At 35.6% G+C, this 16,405-nt stretch overlaps 1 protein-coding gene across 1 annotated transcript; it reads left to right on the top strand.

Moving 5' to 3' along the window:
* The first annotated feature begins 3,999 nt into the window (after positions 1-3,999).
* On the top strand, positions 4,000-4,941 carry OR51A4 (olfactory receptor family 51 subfamily A member 4). The gene has a single exon (NM_001388845.1). The coding sequence runs from the start codon at positions 4,000-4,002 to the stop codon at positions 4,939-4,941; it is 942 nt and encodes a 313-aa protein (NP_001375774.1).
* Positions 4,942-16,405: the final 11,464 nt, after the last annotated feature.

Genomic DNA, 16,405 nt, shown 5'->3' with positions numbered 1-16,405 from the left:
GCCTCTCTCTTTCTGTGTCTCTCATGAATAAATAAATAAAATCTTAAAAAAAAGAACCTATACAACACAACACCTAGAAAACAAATAAGACAATTAAAATGGCCAAGGACCTGAAGAGATATTTTTCCAAAGGTGTACAAAAGACCAGCAGATATGCAAAAAGATGCTCAACATTACTAATCATCAGGGAAATACAAATCAAAACCACCACCAGATGTCATCTTACATCCACCAGAATAGCTAAAATCAAAAAGACAAGTAATGACAAGTTTTGATGAGGATGTGGAGAAAAGGAACCTTCGTGCACTATTAGTGGGAATGCAAATTGATGCAGTCACTGTGGAAACCAGTACAGAGGTTCTCCAAAAATTAAAAATAAACTACCATATGACCCAATAATTCCACTGCTGGGTATTTACCCAAAGTAAACAAAAGCACCAATAAGAGATGAGTTTAATATCAATGACAAATTTAGTCATGGCAAATCCCTCTGTCCCTACCTCAAACATTATGACTGCAATATGTAAAGTAAGGAGTTCTCTTTCTCAGAAAATTGCTGGAATTGACTGGAATAAACAAACAAAAAGGAATAAATGAAAATAAACCAAACAAACCTACTTGTCTACTAGAATTGCCAAAGACGGCAGAATGACATCAGTGGAAAATAATTATGTCAGGACCATTACTTAAGAAAAATGATTAATAGATACATAAAAAATCAATTCACATAATGAGCTGTAGGGAATGTACTGGTAGTTCGCAGAAAATACAAGCATCATTATACGAGTGATTACAAACCAATGTGCTTAGTAATAATTGTGAATCATTATGGAAAAATAAAGTCATCTTTGGAGTGTTGTACTTAAGAATAGAGACAAGCATCCAGGTGTAAGTTATTGTAACTGATTGCACATATACATGACCCATGAAATCCCTCTTCCTGAATATAATGGAAGTTATACCTTTGTTTTCAACTCTTCTTTCCTAATAAATGAATTTACCCATATGTTTCCATTGAGGGATCGCTTAACCTGCTGTCCATCTATTTGATACGCATATTTTTATTAATATTTGGTACACAGGGCCAAAAGGAATTTCAATTAATCTGTAATATAATGCTTCAAATCTATATGATCGAATGTTAATAATTATCATATATATGTATAATTCACCCAATTGTGTCATAACATTCTATATTTGAAATATTTAAATATTCTCTATATGCAAATAAAACTTTCAAAATGATATAAATGACACATACAAAAATAAAATAATGCCAGGTTGCACAGTAAAAATTCATATGAATAGATGTTACATTTATCAAAATCTGTCCTTTTACTCCATAGCAAGCATACCCAAATAGGAAAGAACTAAAGATAACAAAGTTAAAAATAGTATAGGATTTAAGATGCCATGTTTTACAATGCAATTCATTCATTCATTCTTCGTTCAACAAACATTTCTAACCTACCACATGCCATTCAATGTGCTAGAGACTGGACATACCAAAATAATAATAACAGATATGATAACTGGCCTGTTGTAGCTTATTGATATTGTCATAGCACAAGTGGAATCAGTCTCCAAAGTTGGGCAATAAGCCAACAAATACATAACAAACACTACTATCACAATTGTGACATACACACATACACACACAATAATAATAAAAAGCCCAGATATATCCTGCCATCTCTTTTATGAGAAGGAATTGGAAAGCACAGAGATAAAGCAAGACTTGAAGGTAGAGAATTTCTGACAACATAGCTAAGGGAACTTATTTCCAAGGAGGATGAACATAATAGGACACGTGTCAAACAAAGTAACTACCATAAAGTTAAAGAGAGATTATTACAGAGGGTTACGGTAATATTTGTTATACTTTCTCTTTTTGATCAACTCAATATTAGCTCCCACTCAAGACCATGTATTAATGGATATATATATATATATATATATATATATATATATATATATAAATGGATATATATATATATGTCTCAAGACCATTTCCTCTGGAATCCTTAATAAGTATTTTCTTTTCTTTGTTGCAAAGGTCAACGAATGTGAGGTTACATATTCCATATAATTCCCTAGAATTAACAGGCAGTTTAGAATGAAGAAAAAACTATAGAATTCTACCATCCATTCAATCCACAACTCTATAAATATTGATTGACCATCCTCATTGCATGAAATATGTTCAGTTATCAGGCATCCAACAGACCTGAGTTCCTACCTTACCTCTCCTGCACAACCACTCTATGATCTTGGAGACACAATCTGATCTCCTTGAGAAACATTTTCTTCATCAGTAAAATGAAGATAATAAGTGTACTTGTCACTATTCAAAAGATTTAAGACTCAAAATCACTATCCATTAATGTAGGAAAGTCCATAGGTGAAACAATTTAAATTCTCAATAAGTGTTGGCTATTACTATGCAAGATGTGAGCCTGAAGAGACTAAAGGAGCCAGATTTGGGGTTTATAAAATATTACATATAAAGGCTTAGTATGGAGATGGTCCCTAAGAAGAGGTCAGAATTGGAAAGGAGAAAATGAAGTCTATTGGAACAAATTAATTTTAATCAATCAAATCAGTTAAGGACTCCTGATGTCTAGGAGTAAGTACCTGGAAGGATGGATCCAGGCTTCAGGAGTTAAGCCTAAGCTAAAAAAGTGTATCATAGGGTGTTTGCCCTTCATCATCTCCTTAAATGCACAGATTCAACTCACAGCATTTCTGTTTTGACTCTGTTTTGACAGAGCAGAGGAGTAATATCTGAGCCAAATACCCAACAGAAGTGTCAGAGACTTAGCACAGGATTTACCATGTCTTTACCACCTCTGGTTATTAAGGAACTCTCTCCAAACAAAATGGTCCTTAATTCAAAGCCTAGATACTTATTTTATTTCTTTGGTATTAACCATCTCTGTGGATTTACTGCATCTGCACATGTTTATTTTTATTCTCAGAACAGATTCATCCTGGCTGCACTTCCCCCACCCCCAGGGTTCAATGCCCCCTTGGGATATTGAGACAAGCCTTTGTATATAAGGAGGCACCTTTGGTGACATACTTGTCATTCACTTCTGGGATCCTTCAAGTACTCTCAGAAGTACTCTCCAAAATGTCCACTCTATGGTGAGTGTCCACATAGCTCATCTATTTTGCTTTCATTCTCTTCCTTGGCAATCAACCACATACAACTTCATTTGGGTGGGCAGAAGCCTTCAAAGGCCACATCTCTAGGAAAACTTTTCCTTTCAGAGACTTGCAAATGGATTATTTAACCTTTTAGGGACTCAGTCTTCAACAGAATTCAGATTCTCCTAAATTGTGATACTGATTACTTCATTATTATTAGTCTCAACACCACACAAGTGGTCACACATTCCAGGCCAGGAGAGCATGAGACTTCATCTCTGTGGTGACTGTCCTTACAAATATTTACATGATTTGAAAATAATGGGAATTTTTCAAAGGTTATTTAAATAACCAACAATTTTCATTTGGCAGGGGATAGAACTAAGGGTAGTTTGCAAAATCATACACCTGTGGGAATTTGAAGAGGTAGGAAGAAATTGAGTTCTGAGACTCCTTTGCCTTCCTTCATAGTGTCATTGTAGAAGTCATATATTCTACCCAACATCTTATCTAGGATATTAAAGCAAAAAATACTAAAGAATTCCATTAATATTTCACAGGGAAAATGAAATTATATTCAAACCTGAATGCAAAATATATTTCTAGTTTCTTTATAGGAAAAACATGGCCAAGGAAATGTTTTGCATTTATTATGTAAGTAGATTTTAGTCTAAATTGACATCCACTTCTCACTATATGATAGCCATGTAAATATTTTGTTCTGCTGAAAAAGAGCTAACAAAGAGCCAAAATTTCAACAACTGCATTTTTTTCTACCAGATTTCCAGATATCCATATTTATCAACTCAAGAATATCTGTTTCATTGTGTAGAGCCCTCTAAATGCATCATGTCTATTATTAATACATCAAATGTTGAAATCACCACCTTCTTCTTGGTTGGGATGCCAGGGCTGGAATATGCACACATTTGGATCTCTATCCCCATCTGCAGCATGTATCTTTTTGCTATTTTGGGAAACTGCACCATTCTTTTTGTCATCAAGACAGAGCCCTCCTTGCACGAACCCATGTACTACTTCCTTTCCATGTTGGCAATGTCTGACATGGGCTTGTCTCTCTCTTCTCTACCTACTGTGGGAAGGATCTTCTTATTCAATGCCCCTGAAATTTCTGCCAATGCCTGCTTTGCCCAGGAATTCTTCATCCATGGATTCACAGCAGTGGAATCCTCAGTGCTTCTGATCATGTCATTTGACCGCTTCCTAGCCATCCACAGCCCTCTGAGATACAGCTCCATTCTGACTCCTGTCAGAGTTGCCAAAATAGGAATAGTATTATCCCTTAAGAGTGTCCTTCTAGTACTGCCCTTCCCCTTCACTTTGAGAAGTTTGAAATATTGCAGTAAGAGCCAATTATCCCATTCCTACTGTCTTCACCAGGATGTCATGAAGTTGGCCTGCTCTGACAACCGAATTGATGTCATCTATGGCTTTTTTGGAGCACTTTGTCTTATGGTAGACTTTATGCTCATTGCTCTATCTTACATCCTGATCCTCAAGACTGTGCTGGGAATTGCATCCCTAAATGAGCAGCTCAAAGCCCTCAATACTTGTGCTTCACACATCTGTGCAGTGATCATCTTCTACCTGCCCATCATCAACCTTGCCATTGTCCATCGCTTTGTCAGACATGTCTCACCTCTCTTCAATGTTCTCATGGCAAATGTTCTTTTACTTGTGCCTCCAATGATGAATCCCATTGTGTACTGTGTGAAAACCAGGCAAATAAGAGTGAGAGTTTTAGCAAAATTATGCCAGAAGCAGATGTAATAGTCATATATTATAGAAAACATATTTGGGGAATGTCTTTGATAAGAGTTTAAAGGTGAGTTGAGAAAACCTAGTATTTGCCACAAATAAATAATACAATTTCTTGTTATTATCATAAGATTTAAACTGGATACTTAATAAGAACATCAAACAAGAAACAAGAAGTATATTTTCTGAGGTCTCCATCCCAGTAAAAAAAAAAAGAAAGAAAGAAAATAGATGCCTTATGATGTCATCTGTGATAAAAGCAATACATTCTAATCAAGATAGTGATATGGTAATTTACCTTCTACCAGAAGTGTATTTCTCATCATCATATTCAATCTATCTATACTAAATTATTTTATTCTAGATCCAAATTATATTATAATTCATCTCCTCATTTTATCTCCTATTTAATCCCCTGGTATGTCACCAATATTTCTTTAGTGAATCATTGCAATAACTCTGTGTTTCCAAATGTTTACTTTTGCTGCTTTCTCACTGATGTTCTATATAAATGAAAGTTCTCTTTTTAAAAGAAAAATTGAATGATGTACTGTTTCTTTTAAACATGTACTCTAACGTCTTTGGGATTAGAATTAATGTTATAAATACATACTAAAAATCTACACATGTCCTTGGCCCTCTCTATCTCTCCAACATTCGCAGATAAATGACAGCCACAGTGGCCTTCTGAACAATTCTTGAATTTACAAATAGTTCTGGTTTTTTTAAGTTTTCACATTTGATCTTTATTCTTAGATGTTCTTGTCCTCAATTTCATTTAAGTCTTTACTATTCACCTTTTAAAGTTTCAACATAATTTCGTAATTGATTACCTGAACTCTCAGTTCAAAGTATGACTTTCTTTAAAAAAAAACACTTTTTTATTGCTTATTTATTCTCAGGATACTTATTATTATGATTTTCAACTATATAAACTATGTAAATAAAGCTTAAGTTTTTTTTTTCATTTCTATTTTCTAAACCGAGTGTGCCATCAATGGGATAGAGACCATATCTATTTTATTTATGTCTCTGTGCCTAATATTTAGGATAATTCTGGCACAGAATAGATCTCCAATAAATAACTGTTCACAAGTGCATGTGGAAATGAGGCCATGTTTTATAAATGGAACTGTTTGTTGAAGAGTTCAAAAATACTCCATTTAGATAGGATATGACTTTCTTAAGTTGTTTATTTCAGAAGTAGGCATAACTACTCAAAGATTTTGAAAGTAGGAAAAAATAATATGGGATTAGTGAGGAATTTTTTGTCTTGGGTTTGATGGGTGACTAAGAGTCCCAAATCTCCTCCTAATGTGACCTAAAAACTTTGTGGATCTAGAATAAGTTTCTTACATTTTTTTTTTATCCCAATTCATTGACCCAGGTCCTCTCCACTAACCACATCAATTTTAATCTCCTGCACTTTTATCCTCAAGTAAATCATGAGATAACTTCCAGCTGTGACAAAGCTTAAAAATAATCAGCCGGTAAAGTGATAGTGTCTCACAATTAATGGAAAACTTTCAAAAAAAGTATTGCATTTGAAATGTTAATATATGCAACCTATACTTCTAAGCATTTTCAGGCATATTTCTATTTTGATTCTCACAATACCCAATTTTATAGATCATTCTTCCTGTTTTTTCAGTTGAAGAGATTGAGGCTCTGAGAGATTGTCTTACTGAATTCCACGCACACAGGACATCAAAAGCTGAAATTCATACCTTATCTTTTATACCCCAGGATAGTACTATTTGGCTACATTTTAGCTTTCATATTCAGCATTGCCTGTTTCCACAATTCTATCATTAGATCAGGTAACTAAGTGCTTCTGTGTCTGAGGTACATAACTTTCCATAACCTCACAGATGTAACCATGGGCATTAAAGTCTATAGCACAACAAAGCACGTGTTGACATACTTTATTAATTGTAAGAAATGGAAGCTCATAGCTTCCCAATGTGAAGATAGGCAGCACAAAGTGAAGCCTTTGACAATGTCTGTTAATAAGAGGAGGGATAATAAAATGGATTTGAAGCTATTAAATACTCATAGTTTATTATATAGTCATGTCATACTCAGCACTCTCAAAGAGAATCCGTTTCATGTTGTTTCTGACCTCCTTAATATAATAAGACAGAAGCAAGGTGAAGCTACAAAAATATCCAGTGACGGTGGGAGGACTTTATGGTCACCATGATTATTTCCATATGTTCCTGGAGGAAGGAAAGCCTAACTCTGGGCCTCCTAAAACAATGGCTGTCAACTAGGAACAACTTGTCCACCAGGAGATGTTTAGCAATATCTGGAAACATTTTTGGTTGTTGCAGCCTGGGAGATGAGGTGTGTTATCAGCATCTCCTGGGTAAAGATTAAGGATGCTACCAACCCATTCTACAGATGCACTCTACAATGCACGATTCAGTTGCCTACCAAAAATCACTATCCAGCCCAAATATCATAGTGTCAAAGATTAGAAACCCTTGTCTAAATGTAACTGTCAAACAAGAAATGGTTAACCCCATGGTTACCCAAGGCATTTGGGCATAATCTGCTGTCAGGGAAGTGCTTCAGAAAGGCACTCAGTGGAAAACTGAGAAAACTTCTGGAAAAAGTAAAAGAATTCACTTTTAAGATGCTAAAAATACTCTTCCTTTACAATAAGAGACTGCAAAGACATGGAATGCATATGAACCTTACCAGGGGACAATAGTTTAAAGATTTTTAAAAATTATGATGTTTTATTTTTTGTTGTTTTTGTTTTGTTTTTCTTTTGGATATTGGCCAATTATGAGAGATTTGGGGAAAACATTGCAAGAGATGGTACACTGTATAAATTTAAAAGAGCAAAAAAGAGCCTATTATTTCCTAGATGTATGATGACTGAGAATCAGGCAGAAAGGCTATGCCTCTGTGATATTGGAGTTACATGAGCATATTAGTGTAATTTTCAAAATAGATGACTACTTGCCTGTATAGCCTAAACATCTTAGTATTATTAGGACCCTATTTTTAGCATGTTTTCCACAAAGATGACCTTATAAATTAAGACCTCCAGTAACTTGGAAGCTTACTCCTTTCTAGACTTCAATTCTGATATGCAGAAGCAAGTGCCCAGTTGCATCGAATCACAGACATTTACTGATTGTAAATGGCATTCCAATTTCAGAGATCTTAAAATGTGAAGAATATCATCTTAGAATACATAAAATATAGTATTATTTAAATAAGTTGTTCCTGGCAATTTTGTCTAAGGACATTTCCAGAATTATGTGGGTTCTATAAATATTAAATTCATCAATGGCAGGAGACTCAGAAATAAATGGCTCAATTTCTTGTACATATTTAGTTTCTTTGCAGTGTTCTCTTTTTCTATCTTTTCCCCTCCCTTATAAACACTCTATTTGTCCACAACAATTCATCAACCAGTTGGGTTTTTTTCCCTGAAATTCTTCAATTTCAGTTGAGATGTTCTGTTTCCCTTTTGCCATTTCTAGCCATTTGAAAAGTTTTTCATCAAAGAAATAGTGCAGGATTCTCATTATAACTGCATCTTAGAGTACTCTGTAAAGGCACACATATTTAATTATGTGCCATTATCTTATTCAAAAGCTGTTCGTTAAATACCTACTTTGTTTCAGTCACTTTACTACATGCTTATGCAAAAATGATTGATGTGATGAGAAAATATTCTCTAATACATTTCAAGTACCAGGACCTGGGAAACAGGAGACAATACACTGCAGAGCACTACAGCACCTTTTCTCCATAAGGTCATTACCCTCAAGGGGAACCTGGGTGACTCAGTCCATTAAGTATCTGACTCTTGATATCAGCTTAGGTCATGGTCTCAGGGTTGTGAGATCAAGCCCCACATAGGGCTCTGTGCTGAGCATGGAATCTGCTTAAGATTCTCTCTCTCTTTTCTCTCTCTCCTTGTCTCCTGCACCCTCTACTTGTAACACAAGCACACTCTCTCAAAAAAAAAAAAAAAAAGAAAGTCATTACTCTCAAGAGTAGGAGATGTATCTGACTTTCCTAACACAGAAACACAGAAACAGGAACAAAGAAATTAGACAAAATGAGAAGACAGAGAAATTTGTCCCAAATGAAAGAACAGAAAAAGGCTATGGCCAGAGAGCCAAGTGAAACAGATATAAATAACATGCCTAATAGAGATTTAAAGTAATAATCATGAAGATACTCACCGGACTTGAGTAAAGAGTGGAAGACATGTGTGAGACTCTTAACACAGAAATAATTACATAGCAGAGAAAAAAGGTTCTATAAACAAAATGAGAAACATACTTAAAGTAATGAACACAGATTGGAAGAAGTAGAGGAATGGATTAATGACTTAAGAAACAGAATAATAGAAAGTAATCAAGCTGAGCAAAAGAGGAAAAAAAAGTTACACAAAATGACAATAGATGTAGGGGATTCAGTGACTCCATCAAACATAATGACATTCATATTATAAGGATCTCAGAAGAGAGAAAAAAGGTGGCAGAAAATTTTATTTGAAAAAAATAATAGCTAAAAACTTTCTTAATCTGGGAGCCTGGGTGGCTCAGTGGTTGAACGTCTGTCTTTGGCTCAGGTCATGAACCTGGGATCCTGGGATCAAGTCCTGCATCAGGCTTCTACAGTGAGCCTGCTTCTCCCTCTACCTATGTCTCCATCTCTCTCTCTCTCTCTTTCCCATAAATAAATAAATAAAATACCTTTATGTATATTTTTATTGGAGTTTGATTTGCCAACATATAGTATAACACCCAGTGCTCATCCCATCCAATGCTCCCCCTCATGCCCATCACCCAGTGACCCCATCCCCCACCCACCTCTCCTTCCACTACCCCTTGTTCATTTCCCAGAGTTAGGAGTCTCTCATGTTTTGTCACCCTCTCTAATTTTTCCCACTCATTTTCTCTCCTTTTCCCTATAATCCCTTTCACTATTTTTTATATTCCCTGTATGAGTGAAACCATATAAGGATTGTCCTACTCCGATTGACTTACTTCACTCAGCATAATACTCTCCAGTTCCATCCACATCGAAGCAAATGGTGGGTATTTGTCATTTCTAATGGCTGAGTCATATTCCATTGTATACGTAAACCAAATCTTCTTTATCCATTCATCTTTCTATGGACACTGAGGCTCCTTCCACAGTTGGGCTACTGTGGACATTGCTGCTATAACATCAGGGTGCAGGTGTCTCAGTCTTTCACTGCATCTGTATCTTTGGGGCAAATCCCCAGCAGTGCAATCACTGAGTCGTAGGGCAGGTCTATTTTTAACTCTTTGAGGAACCTCCACACAGTTTTCCAGAATGGCTGTACCAGTTCACAATCCCACCAACAGTGCAAGAGGGTTCCCCTTTCTCCACATTCTCTCCAACATTTGTTGTTTCCTGTCTGGTTAATTTTCCCCATTCTCACTGGTGTGAGGTGGTATCTCATTGTGGCTTTGATTTGCTTTTTCCTGACATCTAGTGATATGGAGCATTTTCTCATGTGTTTGTTGGCCAGGTGTATGTCTTCTTTGGTGAAATTTCTGTTCATGTCTTTTGCCCATTTCATGATTGGATTGTTTGTTTCTTTGCTGTTGAGTTTAGTAAGTTCTTTATAGATCTTCAATAGTAGCCCTTTATCTGATAGGTCATTTGCAAATATCTTCTCCAATTCTGTAGGCTATCTATTAGATTTGTTGACTGTTTATTTTGCTGTGCAGAAGTTTTTTTATCTTGATTAAGTCTTTACATTTTTTTAAAAAACTTCCTTAATCTTAGAGAGGAAATGGATATCCAGATCCAGGAGGAACAGAGAACCCCCAACAAATTCAACAAAAGCAGACCCAGGGATGCCTGGGTGGCTCAGAGGTTGAGCACCTGACTTCATCCCAAGGTGTGATCCTGGAGTCCTAGAATCAAGTCCCACATTGGGCTTCCGGCATGGAGACTGCTTCTCTCTCTGCCTATGTCTCTGCATCTCTCTCTCTCTTTAAATATGCCAAGACATATTTAAAATTATAATTAAAATGGCAAACTATAGTGATAAGGAAAAAAAAATAAGGCAGCAAGACAAAAAAAGACAGTTACATCCAAGAGAAACATCATAAGGCTATCAGTGGATCTCTCAACAGAAACCTTGCAAGCAAGAGAGTGGTATGATATAATTAAAGTTATAAATGGGGAAAATCTGCAGCCAAGAATATTCTATTCAGCAATGCTATCATTTGGAATAGGAATAGAAATAGGTTTCCAAGATTAACAAAAACTAAAAGAGTTCATGACCATTAAACCAACCCTTCAAGAAACATTAGTGGGGATTATTTCAGAGGAAAGGAAAAACTAAAAGTGAAAGTATGAAAGTAGATATTTTGTAAAAAATTAGTTAAGTACCTTCAAAATAAAAGGATGTAAAATATGACACCATATATGTAAAACATGGGGAGGAGGGCAGGAAAGAATGGGTTCAAAATTAAATGATCAACTTGTATAGACTGCTGTATGCAGAAGAGGTTATATATACAAATATATTGGTAGCCACAAATTGAAAACCGCTAATAGATATGCAAATAATAAAGAGAAATCAAAATATATCACTGTAGAAAACCAGAAAATGATAGAGAAACACAAGAAAGGGTCAGAAAAAACTTCAGAAACAGCCATAAAACAAGTAATAAAATGTCAATAAATACATATCTATTAATAATTACTTTGAAATTAAATGGACTAAGTCCTGTATAGAGTATCATATCATCTGCAAAGAGTGAAAGTTTTACTTCTTCCTTACTGATTCAGATGCCTTTATTTTATTTACTTACTTATTTATTTGTTTGTTTGTTTTTGGCTATCTAGCTGCTGTGGCTAGGACTTCCAGTACTATGTTGAATAAAAATGGTAAGAGTGGACATCCTTGTCTTGTTCCTGATCGTAGGGGAAAAGATCTCAGTTTTTCCCTATTGAGTATGATGTTAGCTGTGGGTTTTTCACATACAGCCTTTATTACGATGAGCCATGTTCTATATAAACTTCTTTATTGAAGGTTTTTATAATGAATGAATGTTGTACTTTGTCAAATGCTTTTTCTACATCTATTGAAATGATCACATGGCTTTTACCTTTTCTCTTACTGTGATGTATCACATTGATTTGTGAATATTTAATCATTCTTGCAACCTAGAAATAAATCCCACTTGATCCTAGTGAATGATTTTTTTTAATGTATTTTGGAATCTGTTTGGTAGGATTTTGTTGAGGATTTTTGCATCCATGTTCATCAAAGATATTGGCCTGTAGTTCTCTTTTTCTGTGTGTGTGTGGTGTTTATCTGGTTTTTGATATCAAGGTAATGCTGCCTTCATAGATTGAACTTAGAAGTTTTCCTTTTTCTTCAACTTTTTGGAATAGTTTGAGAAGACTAGATATTAACTCTCCTTTAAATGCTTGGTAGAATTTGTCAGTGAGGCCAACTGGTCCTGGACTTTAGTTTGTTGGGAGTTTTTTTTTAATTATTATTATTGATGTACATTCATTGTTGGTAATCAGTCTATTTAAATTTTCTGTTTCTTTCTGCTTTGGATGCTTGCTATTGTTTTTCATATATGCCTTTATAATATTGAGGTATGTTCCCTCTAAACCTACTATGTTGAGGTCTTTTGTCATGAATGGATGTTGTACTTTGTCAAATGCATTTTCTCCATCTCTTAAAATGATCATATGATTCTTAACCTTTCTCTTACTGATGAAATGTATCATGTTCATTGATTGCGAATACTGAGCCACCCTTAGAACCCAGGAATAAATCCCACTTGATTGTGGTGAATGAATTTTTAAGTGTATTGTTGGACTTGGTTTGCTACTTTTTTGTAGGGGTTTCTGTTTGCTAGTATTTTGTTAGGATTTTTCACATCTATGTTCATGAGAGATATTGGCCTGTAGTTCTCTTTTTTTGTGGTGCCTTTATCTGGTTTTGCTATCAAGGTAATGCTGGCTTCATAGAATAATAAAAACCCTCACGCGATAAAAATACTAGCAAACGAATCCAAAATGTATTAAACAAACTGGAAAACCTAGAAGAAATGGATACATTCCAAGAAAGATATAACCTACTAAAACTGAAACAGGAATCATTTCCTCCAATTGTTAAAATCAATTCTGGAAGAACTCTCAATATATATATTGGTAGTTAAAATGGATTGATGAACTATTTAAGGTATTAAACTGGTATTTGGAGCACAGGTTTCTGAATTATGACACAAACCACAAATATACTGGACAGAATACATGGACAATGGTCATTAGTAATTAAGAAAATCTAGTTTATGATTGAAGGCCAACGTGGACCTTTCTTCTCCCTAAACTCAACCAAATTACAGTAGCAAATGACTCTAAAACATGCTTGATAGTACCAGAGTCTGAAAAAAAAAAAAAAGGGAAGGGAAGGAAATATTTTTTCTGGAAGATTAATTTTTCCTAGGTGGCATGGTCATGTGGTTAGAAACTATCAGAGATTAGGCTGGAATCATCCTTATCTTTTATCTGAATCTGATTCAAAATGCCCTCTCTCTTGTAATTCTGCACTCCAAGCCTAGCTAGATCTTTCTTATCTAGTTTCAGAAAATGAAATCTAGAACTAAAAGCATCCTAACATCTTGAAAATATCCCTTGCTCACATACAGGATTGGGGTTTCTCAGCCTCTCATGGGCTCCATCCTCAGCTAAGCACCTTAAGAACTCTTCAGGGAATTCTCAGTCTCAGCAGAGGTCCCGAGGGAGAAGCTGAAGGCCTCTTCAAAAAGACCCTATATTTTAGAGACTACTCTTGTAACTGTGCTAGCACTCATCCTGAGTTCTGACTCATCTCTCCAGCTGTTGGTACATTCTTGTGTGGATTACAAGAAGAATCTGCAGATGCTCACTAACACACATGCTGATAATCTTGAACCCTTTTGTTTGCAATTATATGAGGAATGAGTCAGAGTAGGTCACAGTGTCACTGAAACCACTGTTTAACCCATCTCTCCTCTTTTCTGCCATAGACCTTAGGATGACAACCTTGGAACCCCAATAACTTAGAATTGAAGGGAGGATTAAGGATGTATGATATATTCTAGTGGAGGAATCTGCCAACACTTCTCTGATCCATTAATCTAGAAATGAGTGCCTTGGAGAAGAAAATGTAGTCACTGCAGTAAAAATTATTCTGTTTAATCCCTACTGCATCTCATATTTTTTCCAACCATTTGTTCACTTATGCATTTATTGAGTAAACTTTATTAAGTTCCAAATTTGTGCCCGAGTTGCAGTGTCTAGTCAGTTATACAGCAATTTCATCTCTCCACCACTAGTTATGGTTTGCTTTGATCGCTTTCCCTCCCATATATGGCACCCCTGCCTCTTACTCATCCCCAAAATATAATATGCAAGTAATTGGAAGACAAAATAATAGCAGACAGATACAATGGATACAACTTCTCACTAAGCAGCAGAATGATCCTTCCCTGTCTGGAAATACAGGAGTGACACAGATCATCTCCAAACATTTCTTCTCTTTCATGAACTCTGAAACGGCTCAACATAAGATGGATGGAAACCAGCTTCACTGTGAGTCTTCCGGCTGAAAAGCTACACATATATTTAAACTTGTTTGCTTCTCCCCTTAACTGATGGGAAATTCCCCTTCTTTCTTATCATTCCTTTTTAAAAATTCTGTTGCCATTGTCTGTCTTGATGTCAGAGCCAGAATACATTTTTTGCCGGTGCTGCCCTCAGCTTCCTCTGCAAATGCTGTGATAGTTCCTTTTCTTTCATAGCTTGTCTCCTTCTGGTCTCTACTTCTCTCCTTCATTCTCACTCCTTCCCTGAACTAACTTTGGAATCACAAAATAAGAGGGGTTTTATTATTACATTAATTATTGCACTATTATCTTATTATTACTTGTTTTGATTAACACATGCATGGCAAAACTTAGATATTGAATTTGTTTTGTCTTTATCCTTACTCTTTAATGTCCCTCTACTTTCCTGAGAAAAAAAGCAGCCTTTTGAAAAAGTACCCTGAACTCCCCATCTTTCCTTCTTAAAATATCCTGGTCTCTTCACTCATCTAAGATTTTCTCTTAGAAGGAAACTACAAACAATATACACTTTTTACTTATTCCTCCTCACCTACTGATAATTTAAGCCCTTAATCTTTCTCCAATCTATTGAAACATTCTCTACACAATTGACGATGCCCTCATCATCATAAGTGCAATGCCTTTTTAGAAACCCTCAACCTGCTATCCTTTTTTGTAGTCACAGTGGTAACATGACTTTGGTGATATAATACACTATTAATTTCATCCTGTTTCTCTGATTCTCCATTCTTGGTCTCTTTTAGGTATTTTAAGCTTTTAATGCATGTGATAAATAACATATTAGTCACACTATATTAATATACATAGAACCCATTATAGTATGTCCTGAATGCAATAAATGCAACTGAATAAAAGTTTGAAAGGCAGAAGTTAAACACAGCCCAGTTCAAGTATTATAGACACAGACTATACCTGTGTGTTATATTGATCCAAACCCCAAAGGCATAGCTTATGCTGAGAGACTTAAGATTTAGTTCCTCATTATAAGCTAAAGATTAGAGGATTTTCCTGACCATTTTAGGTTTCTCCTCTTTATTATTTCTGTTTCAGATCTGGTACATACTTCCTCTGCATCCTCATCTCTACATCTAGTCCCAGCTTAACTACCCCGATGTTAGAAACTCACATCTCTTCTGATATCTCTCAGAACTAAGCCCCAGTGTACCCTTTCCTAGAATTATTTGTTTTCTAAGATCCTGCTTCTTCTCAGATATTTCTCAGTTCTAGACTTCATATTTGCACAACACAATTTGCATCCTCAGTCACCAAAGGTTTTTATGTAGATTCAAGAAAGGCATCACTCCAGTCACAAGTTACAAGTTCAAGGAGTTCAACAGACATTTACTCAAGGTTTCCTCTGCATTCCCCTGAAGGCTAGGCATTGTGGAATAAAGCACAATCCCCAGCCATATTAAACATACATTTTAATACATATGATATGCACTTGATCCTAGTACACAATTATGCAAAATGGTATATATGTGATAAAGATTCTGAGTGCTTTAGTGATTCAATTGGAAATTTTTCTCAGAAAGGAGTATGAGAAAAAGGTGCCATCTGAGGTGACCTCATTAAACTGCGGAGAGCCCAATACTGGCAGACACACCACTATAAGACTAAATCATATGGCATCCATAGACTACAGAAATATCCTGTAAAAGTCCCTATCCTAGACTCTCCAGGAAAGGCTAATAGGTTAAGTCCCCCAATTCTTTCTCATTTCATCTGCAGACCCTTCCTCTCTCACTGTTCTCAGGACACAGGTGAGAATTCAGTTCTGTCACTCTCAAGGAATCCCATTTTATATTGCAGGTTGGTGAATACAAGAT

Source organism: Canis lupus, chromosome 21 (assembly GCF_011100685.1).
Source record: "Canis lupus familiaris isolate Mischka breed German Shepherd chromosome 21, alternate assembly UU_Cfam_GSD_1.0, whole genome shotgun sequence".
Taxonomy (NCBI): domain Eukaryota; kingdom Metazoa; phylum Chordata; class Mammalia; order Carnivora; family Canidae; genus Canis; species Canis lupus.
Note: the sequence above shows the minus strand (reverse complement) of the source record. Positions and strands in the feature narration are given on the sequence as shown.

What these genes read in the sequence shown, in the direction of transcription:
- OR51A4 (NM_001388845.1), top strand. Translation starts at nt 4,000, where the DNA reads ATGTCTATTATTAATACATCAAATGTTGAAATCACCACCTTCTTCTTG.